The 14,199-nt window shown below is 34.0% G+C and overlaps 2 protein-coding genes across 2 annotated transcripts in view; both read right to left on the reverse strand.

The window, feature by feature from the left end:
• Positions 1-1,628: 1,628 nt before the first annotated feature.
• Positions 1,629-2,963, reverse strand: LOC123668818 (NADH-quinone oxidoreductase subunit D-like). The gene has a single exon (XM_045602510.1). The coding sequence runs from the start codon at positions 2,961-2,963 to the stop codon at positions 1,629-1,631; it is 1,335 nt and encodes a 444-aa protein (XP_045458466.1).
• An 8,803-nt stretch (positions 2,964-11,766) lies between these two features.
• Positions 11,767-14,199, reverse strand: part of LOC123668414 (arf-GAP with Rho-GAP domain, ANK repeat and PH domain-containing protein 2) — a 29,025-nt gene continuing 26,592 nt past the window's right edge. Inside the window, exon 11 of the mRNA XM_045602148.1 lies at positions 11,767-13,706. Within this exon, the coding sequence (XP_045458104.1) occupies positions 13,574-13,706 (133 nt within the window). The 3' untranslated portion in view covers positions 11,767-13,573. The remainder of the gene's footprint in view (positions 13,707-14,199) is intronic.

A 14,199-nucleotide genomic window follows, 5' to 3' on the forward strand; every position in this document is an offset into this window, starting at 1 on the left:
ATTTAGTTTCCATGTTGTTCCCACGAGTGATGGACATTATAACGGTCGACGGTCTCCAAAGGTCCAGTAGATGCGCCAAAGTCTTGTGGTGAAAACGCTAAGGACATTTTTTCCACCCTAATGCCACACAGTTCTCGGCATGTTTTAACCTTTTACCTTAACTTGAGTGATGTACAGCTAACGACGTATCATTTTTAGTCACCCTAACGTCATACAGCACTCGACACGATACAAAATCTTGACTTGGGTGGAAGACCCATACTTGGGTCCCGATTCTGAGTTAAACAAATTATCTGTTTAACGGTTTTTAGATTTGTAATAAATATGCCTACACTATATAATAAACTGTATTCTACCAATTAAGCCCTTTCATTTGATTCCTATATTGAGGTATTTGTGGAAAATTTGTAATCCACCATTTTGTGGCGGCAGCCATCTTGGATTTTTCATGTGAGCCCTATTCTACCTATCAAGCCCTTTCATTTGATACCCATATCGAGGTTGTTGTGAAGTAATATGTGATCCGCCATTTTGTATCGGCGGCCATGTTAGATTTACAATCATAAGGAATATATTATGTTGTATTGTCATCAATATTAAGAGTGCGTATCAAATTTCAGATCAATCTGTCATCAGAAATGGGATAAAATTCCAATTACTAAATTTGACCCAAACAAACAAATAAATTAATAAACTGGTCAATCTACTTTGGACTTTGGCTGAAGGGACTTTCACTGGCCGGTAGCTGATAAAATAAAGCGTAACTTAGGCTACTTTTATTTTAAGTTTTTTTTTACAACTCTGCGAACTGAACAATAACTATTTTCCAAGCAGACGAAGTCGTAGCACAGGGCACAGCTAGTCGAATAATAAAATTCTCTTTTCTGTTTTTTCTCATAAATTGTTCAATAGTGATAAGTTTTTGGGACAATTTTTTTTTTATATTACATTAGTTTACTGAGGTAGGGCACACCAGGAATTCCCTGCTCAATATATGGAGTAGCCTGACTGGGGAAGTACCTTGATCTTACAGAAGATCACTGCAAAATAATACTGTTTTCAAACAGTATTGTGTTCCTGTTGGTGAGTAAGGTGACTAGAGCTCCTGGGGCGGATTGGGGATTGGGTCGGCAACGCGCTTGCGATGCTTCTGGTGTTGCAGGCGTCTATAAGCTACGGTAATCGCTTACCATCAGGTGAGCCGTACGCTTGTTTGCCGACCTAGTGCTATAATAAAAAAAAAATTTTTTTTTTGAGAAAGTCTTACTTCGGCAATCTGCAGTGAAGCAGAGTGGTGGATTAAGCTCCAATTTTTCTCCTACATGGAGAAAAAGGCGTATACCCTGCAGTTTACACACAAGTAGACTCGTTTGTCATGAGTTGAGAAAGTCTTAAACTATCTAACGTTTTTATTATTACTGAGTGAAATTATGCTTTAATTTTTTTTTTAACGAATAAAACTGGCGGATGCTTCAACTCTCTGAAATATAAAACTGAATTTAGGGGTTTGTTAGTAAAATTAAAATGCTTAACACTACAACATGGTTTAATATTATATTACTAGTAATTTAAGATATATGTTTAACTTTAAACAAAATCTTAATAAAATATTAATCTAAATGTAACTGTTATCGATCTATATCTCCAAATACAATGTCAATTGTAGCAATTAAAATAGATATATCAGCTAGCATCAAACCCTTACCCATAAAAGCTAAACCCGCCAAATGATTGTAAGAACACGGTCGTATACCAACACGATATGGTTTGGAAGTACCGTCAGCAACCATGTAAAACCCTAATTCTCCTTTAGGACATTCAACAGCACTGTACGTTGCTCCAGGTGGGACAGGATAACCTTCCGAACATAATTTAAAATGATGTATGAGCGCTTCCATTGATGTCTTCATTTCTGCACGCAAAGGTAACGAAATTTTTGAGTCATCAGTTCTTATTTCACCTTCAGGCATGGTATCAATAACTTGATTTATGATTCTGAGTGATTGGCGTAACTCCATTAATCGAAGAAGATGACGATCGTAACTATCGCCCATTGTTCCTACTGGCACATCAAAATCGTACAAATCGTACCCATCGTATGGTTGCGAAATTCGTAGATCCCACTTAACACCAGTGCACCTGAGCATCGGTCCAGAAAAACCATGATGAATTGCTTCACGTGCAGTTACAGAACCAATTCCAGCTGTTCTCGCATAGTACAACCTATTTCCTGTTGCTAAGTCTTCCGTCTCATCACACCGTTCTCCTAATTTTGAGCAAAATTCATGAACATCATCAAGGAAACCGATTGGAATATCTTGTGATACTCCGCCAGGTCGAACATATCCACAATGAACTCGAGCACCACAGAGACGTTCAGAAAGTTCATAAATTTTTTCACGTTCTTCGCACATCCAGAAGAAAGGTGTTATGCCACCAGCATCAAGAATCGTTCCAGAAATATTTAAAAGGTGGTTAGCTATGCGAGTAAGTTCACTACACAGGACACGTATAGCTTTTGCTCGAGGTGGCACTTCTATGTTAAGAAGAGTCTCAACAGCTACTGCAAAACCTTGTTCATTTGCTAGTGTTGACACATAATCGAAACGATCAACAAAAGGTAGATTCTGGGTGTAATGCTTATGTTCCATCAGTTTTTCAGTAGCTCTATGTAAATATCCAATATGAGGATCTGCTCGAACGACTGTTTCACCGTCTAATTCTAAAATCAATCTAAGAACACCATGAGCTGCTGGATGCTGTGGTCCAAAATTTATCCACATATTTTGTAATTTACGCTCAACAGGTCTCACTCTCGAGTGATAAATAACTTTATAATATTTTTCAATCGCTTCTGTCGGGTAAATGGCTACTCCCTCGAATTGTTTAATAAAATCAACATCAGGAAACCATCTTTTAGTGTCTAATGACGAGGACGTTTTAAAACCTCGACTACGTACCATGAAACGTAAAGACGACGAAATGTTTTGAAACCGCATGCTTGTGTCATAAATGTGTTAAGCAAAACGTTTATAAAATTGTAATAAATTAAGGTCTTTTATAGTTTCGATGGACGTTGTATGCGTGACATTTATTCAATTGTCAAACAATATTCGTTGTGAACAAAGAGTACGTAATCCGATCATTTTTATATACATTGCTCATCGACAACTGAAAAGTTAATTCAGTCGCTGCTTTAGATGGTCTAATATAACCTTTCAACATATTTTATACATTTCGAAGTAATATTTTTAATAAATTTTAATAGTTGCCTTAAATGTAAGCCCAAAAAGTCCAAAAAATAGTAAATCGAAATTAATTGCAAAATAGAAAAAAAGGTATCCATTCAATTGCGATAATCATTACAGCTACATATTAAAGCGTACTTACTTATTTATACCTACTAATCCGCAATGAAAAGCGCAAAAAAATAATAATTGTATAATATGAACTGTATTGAAGTTTGTAAGCTATAATATTAATCATAAGTAGTTTACGTGTTTATTAAAACAATACATTGACTATCATATTTTATGACGTTACCAAATTTAAGCTGTTACGTTGATTTAATAACATTTCAATTAATTCAAAGTACTTAGACTTCAGACCTTTTTTGTTAAATATTTTCTCAAAACAAAAACTATTAAAAGAAAAAAGCTATTAAAATACGCATATATTAGTCAAAGATCAATATGGAGGTCATTTAAGCAGACAATAATTCTAAAAAGTTACTTCGTATTTTAGTAAAACCTTATTCCTAAAAATATTAACAGGTGGTAATACTAAAAACTAACAATTTGTATAATAATTATATACAAAAATAAGTCTCAAATTGCTAAATTATGTCTACGTAGAAGAAATAGTATGCTATTCATGATTTCGTTTGTGTAATTTAATTTTTAGTTTTATTATTGGTCCAGAAGAAGTATAATAATAAAATCTTACCTCTGTAACGTCTTCGTCTTCGTCAACACAGTCATAATTAACAAATGCAAAGCGTAATTGATTTTCAAAATGTTCTCGCGCTTCGGTTTTATCTAAAGCACTATTCTTAGCCATTTCTGTACTTAATTTCTAAGGAATTCACTCATCGTGCTTCCAAAATACAGATATATATTTCAAAGTTTATGATTAATACCTAACACTCATGATGTGAATTCGATACTTTCACGACTGCAGTATGTTCAAGTCCATATTATAGCAGTCTTGAAGGTGTTGATAGGAAGTGTGAAGATATTGATAAAACAAACAAGTTGTTCACAGTTTGAGTTTGAAGCAGCACTTTCGACGCGTTCTCGATGTGGTAATTAGTTACACATAATATGTATAAAACAGCCCATAGATATAAAACAAAAATTTATTTGAGAGCGTGATTATTAATTGAAGCGTGTTGAGTTACTTAAATTGCTAAATAGAATGTAATAGAATTTAATTAATGCAATATTAATTTCATTTTAACCGACTTTACACAAAGAAGGAACTCATTCACTTTTTACTGAGTACCAATTCTTCTTTTAATCGAAAGCTAATACTTTTCGTGTGGTCCTATTTAAATTTGATCTAGATCTGATTAGTAATTTTTGAGCTATCGCTAATAATGTGTATTTAATTAATTATTTTGTCGACAACCGTTGTTGTGTTACTTTTCGATGGAAATTGAAGGTAATTTTTTAACCGACTTCAAAAAAAGGAGAAGGTTACTCAATTCGACCGCATATTTATACATATATATATTTAATGTATTTTTGGGGATAACTTCGTCGTTTATGAACCGATTTTAATAATTCTTTTTTTGTTGGAAAGAACATATCCCTGGTGTGGTACCACAATAAAGAAACCAGAATCTAATGATGGGATCTCAGAGAAATCGAGGGAAACTCGAAAATCGGCATAACTTTTACTTTCACATAACTAACTTTACCGATTTTGATAATTTTTAATTTAATCGAAAGCCGATGTTAATCACGTGGTCACGTTTAAATTTCATCGAGATCTGATTACAACTTTTGGAGTAATCTTTGATAATGCGTATTTACTTGACAAATGTTTTTCAGGAAAAATTAATGAAAAGGTGTCTATAAAAATGAACGTCAATATAATTGTCGGTCATAAACGACGGAGTTATCCCCGAACATACATAAAAAAATATACGGTCGAATTGAATCCTCCTCCTTTTTTGAAGTCGGTTAAAAAGGTAAGACGAACAAGTTACAGAATTTGTCTGTCGTTGTTGTGTATATACATAACGTGTTAGTTTCGGTGCCACGTAAAACGTGGTAAATTTAGATGCGACTTTCAGTTATGATACCGGAGGCTTAATTTCTTTTTATGTCAATAGGTTTACTTTAAGTGTAGAGACATCCACAATAAAAAAAAAACAGCTTTTGTAACTTTTTGTGTAGGTACATCACACCAGAAATCTCTTTTCCGATATATTTAAGGTTTTTCCTCTGCCTTTGTAATAATGTTGACGAAGTTTTGTCAGGAAGTATTAAATAAAAGCGAACAATTCTACAGTATACCTACAATAAAGTGACGCATCATGATCTATAACTGTATACACATTAATCGAAACCAGACGAAATGAGCGCAGGTCCTAAACTAATACCCCTATGTTTTTAAATGGTTGTCTTAACTACCTTAAAGTCCTTAGTACCTACATTAATTTAGTACAAAATAATATTGAATTATGGAAGATCGTAAGACCATACGAAAAACACATAACGTACGTCTCACATAAGTATAATTATTATTGATTTTATTGATTTTTTCCTTTGCAGTCAAAATCAATAAAAATAAAAAACCGTTTAAATAAAGTACCTAATCATTTACAGTCATTAATTTTGTTTGCAAAAAAGGTAGCATTAAACGCGTTTTGCAGAATATTAATAAGCGTCACGTTCATATTACAATAAATGTCCTTTTTTAATTTATTGTATTTAATTAAATTGTAAAAAGTATAAATTATAATTTCGTGTTAATTTTTTTATGTTTTTACAATAAATTATAAACGTAGTAGATAATGTTGTCGTTTTAGTTTTGAACAATCATTTAAAGCTTAAACGGTAGTAAAATAGTAGGTTGTTATAGTTGCAGCCAACAGCGGTAAACTATTATTACATCCCCATTATATTTGATACTGAACTGAACTGAGTACGTCTGGAAGCAGCCCCTTGCTGGGCCGAGAACTCTATGTAGATAAAGAAGCTTAAATCGCTTTGCTCCAACGAGGGTTGGCGGATAATATTCTTACAATGAGAAACGAAAGCTACCAGGTGTCGACGGTGACAACCGGGACTCGACGGCTTTAAGATCTCTCTATAACCACGGGAGTTGACCCACAAGGAGGTAAACCTTGAACAGAAACAACTGTTTGCTTTTACAAATATCTGCCCTAAGCGGGAATCAAACACGATACAGATACCTATCATTTGATACATACATTTCTAATATTGTACGTGATGATCTCAGATAAGGTACATAGGTGTTTATAATTTAGTGACTTACTCGTATCTAATTTCAATACTCTGTATTACAATAATAATTAAAAAAAAAAAAAACAAATATATACATACCCTATTAATCTCATCCTCTGTCAACTGCTTACTATTTGTTGTGGTTTTGTCAGTCATACTTGTGATTTATCGAAGACTTTGTTTGAATTAATGTGCACAGTCATGTGACCTTTCAAAAAACTAACAAAAGCTGTATCCAGTTAATTAATAACAAGTATAGAATGTAAAACACAAAAAAATCATCCGATATGAGGTGGAGGTAAAAAACAACTGGTACACATTACAGGGCTTTTAAGGTTTGTTAAAAGAAGTCGAAAGTAAAGGCAAATTAGAGTAATATGGTTTATTAATGTTAAAAGTGATTTTGTTTTGATGCGGTCCTGCGGGCGGTGGCGTGCGGTTACGCTCGCGGCTGGCACGCGCCGGCACCGGCGACATCCGTGGCGACATCGATTGCCTTTATTTTAAGCGTTTCTTGATAACAATTGATGTCGTTGTTATATAAATATACTTTGTAAAGATTATAACTTAAACAGCAAGTTTGCTTTTTAAGTTATTATCTCTCTCATTTTACTTTTATCAAAACGTGGTACGTTATTAAAAAAGTGTAGGTAATAAGTAGGTAGGTACATCACGTAAGTTTATCTGTGCAATTTCTCAGTAATGTTACTATTATGAGCCTTTAAGTAATAAAGTAAATGAAATATTGTATCCTTTGAACACTAGCTATTGTCTTAAATTTGTTCATGACAACTTAAAACCTAAAAACTAATTGAGCAACATGGTTATTAAGGCTTTGTTTAATCACGTCACATACCAGAATTAATTACTTTTTCAGAATAAAATGGTTAGTCAACTTTAAGTAAATGAGTAGGTACTTTTATTACGTCAAATCGTTAACTTGAGTCTGCTAAATTGTCTAATTTTGCAGAAAATTCGACCTTTTCGTACAGTAATTGAACCTTGAGTTTCTTTCTGTTAGTGAAGATAAAAATTTAGGATAGAATAACACTATAGAAAGAAACAAAACCATAGTTTTGATATAGTACACATTTATTGACGATTTTACATGCGAAATGTGAATACAACGTTAGAGCAGAAACATACAACTACATAATTATTAGGAGACAAAAGTTAATATACAAACAAATCACATGGAATGTTTCCTCACTTCTATTTACTTGTTTATTTATTTTGTTATATATTTAATAAACGTTAGTTTTACAATTACACTAATGTTTAATAATATTAGTTACACGATGTTTGACGATCTATGATTTACTGAATAGCTTTTAGTTTTCAATATTTAGATAATTGTTAATTTATTGGGTATTCGTATATAAAATGTAGTAAAAAAATCAAAAAGGGATATAAAATTTCTACATTTACAGCTGATAAAAACTGAATATGATTTCTTTTACTAAATCAAATACTTCACTTCAGCCTATCGCAGTCCACTGCTGAACATAGGCCTCCCCAAGTTCACGCCAGACATCCCGGTCTTCCGCCATCCTCATCCAGCCTACACCGGCAATCTTACGTAGATCGTCGGTTCAACGGGCCGAAAGACGTCCCACACTGCGTTTGCCCAAGACGCGGTCTCCACTCCAGGACCCGTCTATTCCAACGGCCATCGGTCCTGCGACACAGATGGCCAGCCCACTGCCACTTCAACTTGCTAATTCTGTGGGCTACGTCGGTTACTTTCGTTCTCTCGCGGATAGTCTCATTTTTAATCCTATCTTTGAGAGAAACTCCAAGCATAGCCCGTTACATTGCACGTTGAGCGACTTTAAACTTGTGGACCAGTCCCTTTGTCAGTGTCCACGTCTCGGCTGCGTATGTTAAGACAGGCAGGACGCATTGCTCGAAGACTTTTGTTTTCAAGCTTAAATCAAATACATGTCCAGTATATTTAAATATTCAATTGGATAATTTAATATTACCAATGAATTATTTTATCAAAATATTTCAAGCTACTACTTTTCTGAGCTTGTTTAAGTAAGCATTAAAAAATTTTCGTTTTGTAATAGTTGTTGGATACATCATCTGAAAACACAGATGTGAAGACTGACTGACTGAAGAGACTATTATGTTATTTTGCGTCCAATTGTAAACAACGTGGTTTTCAGCGGAAATAACCAAAAAATATTCTGAAGTTTTTCGCGATTCATATGCATAATTTACGAGGTTATTATAATCATTAGTGGCGGCAAATTTTTAAGAACAATAAACAGATCAAAGAAAATATAAGTTATAAACTATTTCATATTACTACTAAGTAATTGACACTTATACGTAATTGACATAGGAACAGTTACATACCCAGAGGAGTTGCTGAACTCCTACTGAGCGCGCCCCTCAGCTGGCGGATACGGGAACGCCGCCTGCGGCTAGTTGGGGGCCGTGGGCTATCGGACCCCCTCGGACCCAAAACCAGGGGAAGGGCACGTAAGCGCATTGGGGTGCCGGGGCATTTGGGTCGCGTCCCAGGGAGGCGCGAAAGTGTAGTGTCGAGGCCGTTGGGCACGCTCCTAAGGAAGGAAAAGGCCTCTGAGTCGGTCCCGGATCACCGGATCCGTTGTTTTCCGCTGCAGGGGTGGGTCTCGGTCCCGGATCACCGGGGGCGGGTTTGCCGACTTATGGGGGTCTCGCGACTCGTCTCTCGGCCCGGGGCGGGACGGGTCTCGGTTTCGGATCACCGGTGGCGGGTCTGGCGGACTTTTGGTCTTGCCGACTCGTTTCTCGCTCCGGGAGCGGGACCTGGTAAGCCCGTCTTTCGACTCGAAGTTCGTACGCGGCGCAGGGTGGCACGTAGGCTGCTGACGGAGAGGGTGTGGCGTTGAGACGCGGCACGGGGAGAGGACGGGGTGGGTGAGTTCGCTCGCCAGACCCGTGGCGCGAAAGCGCGGGGGCAGGTGCGTTCCGGGTACCACTTGCTCTGCTTCTCAGATTGCGTGAGCGCAGGCGCTATGGTGGCACGGAGACGTGGGGATCGGTTTTACCTTCCCCCACGTTGGGGACGGGGTGGCTGGGTTCGCTCGCCTGCCCCGGGGGCGCTAAGGCGCTTTCCCTAGTGCCACCCCGGTCTTTATTGACTTACGTTGGCACTATCCGGACGGTGCGGGTAAGCGCCAGGCAGAAGGCGGTCTGTTCCGGGGGGGGTGGGGGGGTTCGGCCAACCATCAAATCTGCCTGGGTTGGTGCACGCGGTGCCGGCGCGCGCCACCCATAAGGGAAGTATAAAGGAAGAAAGGGAGGAGAAGAAGGGGACTTGTAAAGGCAACGCTGCCGGGGTTTGCAGAATAATTTAAATTCCTGCGACTCCGGCAATAGCAACGGAGCGGACACACGTGGCGGTTTTTATTCAGTAAGAGTCTGACCCCTCTCCGGAGTCCTTCATGCCAGAGGGTGTCCATGAGGATTTTCCCCACGCTAAACAAAAAAGAGGAACAATTACATAAATTCGTATTCGGTTCCTCTGTTTATCCTTTTTTTTTAACAATTTTGTTTGATGATTTGATATGCAGTAAAATTTTAAAAATTATCGAGATTTAAAAATGTATATTTGTATATATAGTCCTATGTAAGTCTAAATAATGATAATATTTGATATTTTTAATAAGTGAATGCAAATTCCTACTACTACAGGTTTTGCAGTTTTTCAAGCATTGGTTTTAAGTATAGAATTACAATATTAGTAAAATAAATAATGATTCCAGAATCGTTGAACAAACGGCTCATTTTTATCTGATAAACCGAATTCAATACAAGCAAAAATTTTACACTCTAGAATATTATATACATAATTCACAAAGTTTCCTTTGGCATTTAATTTTTTTTTTTATATACCTTTATAAAAAAATATGTATATGAATATATAAAAATATATTTCGTATAAAATGTTTGTGTAGAAATATTTTTATTCTTATTCAATACCTGAATTGACATAAATGTTAGGGAGTAAAGAAAGGCTATGACTGAATGATCAAAGATGTCAAATTTAAATCATATGCACTTTTACCCGAGGGAATCCAATTTCATTCTTACTATTGGTATAGTTAGTTGTTATACATTTAAGTATACCAGATTGATAAACAAAATTTTTTTTGATAATTTTGATGATGACTATGCAAGATGTAAATAATCATTAATATTAATTTAGTCTGATTTGTTATCTTGTTTACTGAACTCTGATGGGTCGAAACAATAAAAAAAAAGACATTAATAGGACCTTTAAGAGCGAAAATATTTATATACTTTCAGTAAACCGAAATAATACAAACATTATTTTCTGAGATTAAAAAGGGTTAACAGAGTTAATAAAATAATATGAAATTTTGTGGGCATATCGGGTAGGTCTAAGAATCGGCCAACATCTATTTTTCATTCCGGTAAATTATAAGGGGGGGGGGGGGGGTGCATTGAGAAGGTTAATAAAATATATGGCAAAACAACGTTTGCGGGGTTGGCTAGTATTATATTATAAAGTAATGGTTTCGTTTGATTTTGATCTAAATTTGACCTTAACATCTTGACATTGAATCAAAGCCATCGCATACTCTACACAGCACATTTCACCGCAGATGAAACAACAATGTTATAATACAGACGTTAATTTTAAAATTTGTTATCTCAAAATTAAAATATTTTTAGTAAAATTTTGAGAAATTGAGATTTGATACGAATTAAATTCCTTTCAACCCCAGTATAACATTATGTAAAAATTTCAAACATAATTTTAAGTTTTTCCTCATTTACAAAATAAAAAAAATTACAATCGAATTAAGAACCTCCTCCTTTTTTGGAAGTCGGTGTAAAAATAGCCAATCACAAACGAGTTCCCATTGAAGATAGAAAGTGAAATTATGGAGAAATGGCATTGACTGAGTTTGAAATTATTACCTTCTGAATTATTGATGAAAATTATTGTTGTAGGTACATACATACATTGCCACAGTTATACAACGATCATTGAATTTAGAAAACGCATTGTTTTCAACATTTAATTACACAAATCGCAACTCCTAAAATTTATATACCAAATTCTTGAACATATTAATATATATTTTCTTTGCGCGACACTAGGTCAGTTTCATAATGTAATAGGATATCTATGAAACTTATATAAAAAAATTACTGTCGTTATAGAAAAAAAACACCAAACTTACGAAAATATACATTACACTTATTATAAATTCATTTTATTATTTAATATTTCAATACGTAAAATAAAAAATAAAAAAACAAATCATTAAACAAGGTAATATTTAGTATACAAAATACTGACGCATTATTGCATTTTGACCTAAAATAATTCCGGTTTATTTAGTATCGGCAAAGTACATTTTTATTTATCACATACATATATAACTTTTCAATAACAATTTACTTATCGGTCTTACTATTAAGAAAAAATATGATTTAATAACTAAAGCCCGATTTTAAGTTTTAAATTCAGCAACTCATAGGAAAACGGCATTGTTTTCTGAGTATAGGAAATGGACATAATCTGATTTTCTCGACGAGTTGCAGTCAATCATTGAAAATATTAAATTGATGAATTTTAAATTATTTTAAAATTTAATAAAATCAACCTGTAAATCTAATACTAAATGACAGTAACGTAAATTTAAAGTGCGTTATGTTACTGATAATAACATACAAACTGAATATATCTTACACTATATGGTAACTTGTTTTACATGTAATAAAATATATTAGACAAAAATCTATATATTAACTTACTGTATTATAAAATTTAATAAATTTACGAGTATATCGTTTTATAAAAGTTGACGACACTCATTGTGCGTGGATCTCACTGATATATTTCTAACTGATATATTTCAATAATTACTATACTAGACTTTTAAACAATAGATCAATTGTTTGTTGTCGACACTTTTCATGTTTTTATCAATTTATTATCTTCAGCTCCCGCTTAAAGTAATTATAAAAACGCAGTTCATAAAAAGACAATTCACCCTGTTTCTGTTTGTAAAATTAGTGTTCCTTGTTACAATAAATACAAGGTGACGTTCGTGTTCGTGATTATAGGACGATGCCACGATTATTTTCGCTTATAAAAGAGTTTTTACGGTTCTAAAAAAATATAAGGCAAGAAAAGTCATAACTAAAAACAGCCCGCATACTTTTATTAAGATGTATTACAATACATAGTATTTAAAACCAAGCATAAAATATCCAAGCAGGCTTATTTAAAAATAGTCAAATATTTAATATAAAATCTAGACAATTATCAACATTGTGCAATATATTATTCGCTTACGGGCTAGAATGATATACATAGAATTAGGCGGTTTTTTTCTCTAAAGTTTGGTAAAAATTAATTAAAAAAGTAAAAGTGATATTATCATAATAATCGTACTTAAGTTCCAATGAAGAGTGTACATCCAGTTGGCTGAATGTTTTTTCGATAAAGTGAAATAACGTCATCACGTTATAAACATTATTTTAAGTGAAGGAACGTTTTGCAATTTAAGTCTTTGTCATTCTTTTTATTTCACGTGTTAAATGACATGTGGTCCCAATTAAAATAAAAAACAATAGAAGCCTTACAAACAATATTATCAGAGGAGCATTTCCTGTGTCTTACACCGGGCTAAATTAAAGTACTAAATTTACTGTAGTAAAGTTAATAGCAATAAATGTACTCAAATTATATAGAAAGTTATTGACGTCATTATCCGGTATCATAAAGAAAAGTTCTTACTTCAAATTAGTTTATACATTTGATACACATCTTCATTAATTACGAAATTTTTTTATTTATTTGTTGCCTCATAAATTTTATGTAATAAATTTCACTCTCGCTGATCAAAAATAATGAACTATTTCAAAATTCCATAATAAATATTGTACTGCAAGCATATCACAGTGCGAGAACTAAGGAAAGGAAAATTGTCTTCTAAGAAATTACAAGTAACTTATCTAGGCAACATGTAACACGTTTCTGCAGCTGGCAGCCCTTTAAGAAAAAATTATAAATTCGTTAGTTACTTTTTTTACAAAGTTACTACATGTTGTTATAGCGCCTATGTAATGACCAGTCGCGGAGTCGGCAGAATGTTTTTGTGTTCAGCGAAGATCAAGGCCGTCATCCACTTGAGCTGGTCTTCCGTCACAGCGCCAGCTATAGTGCACCCGAACCAAGGTCGATCTTTACTGCTGTTATGGAAATGTAAAATATATTTAATAGTTACGTCTAAGGGTAGCATAATGCATAAGTATGGTATTAACATTAGTATTAAATAGTAAAATTTCTAAATAAGTTATGTTATTTTTAGTAATTAAGAAATATAAAAGCCTTTTTATTATTGAAATAAGTATTTTTGAGCGGCGTTTTAATTAAAAAATTACATATAAACTTAGAATGTTTAGAAAACTATACTTAGGTAAGAACTATTAAAATATTAAACATTATTTTTACATTAATGTATATTAGACCATTATCCACTGTATGCGACAGTCATATCTAATGTAACATATGGCTATTCGTTTAACTACATATATACATTATTGAAGCACTTTGTATCTAAAGAACAATTAGGAACGAACGTAGCTACATTGTATTTTAGTTGTACAAGAGCAATGCATTGTCGATTACTCAAATCGTAGGTTTCAATATAAAGTAACCTTTTTATTTAAATTATTTGCTCGA

This window comes from Melitaea cinxia, chromosome Z (genome assembly GCF_905220565.1).
Source record: "Melitaea cinxia chromosome Z, ilMelCinx1.1, whole genome shotgun sequence".
In the NCBI taxonomy this organism is placed as follows: Eukaryota; Metazoa; Arthropoda; class Insecta; order Lepidoptera; family Nymphalidae; genus Melitaea; species Melitaea cinxia.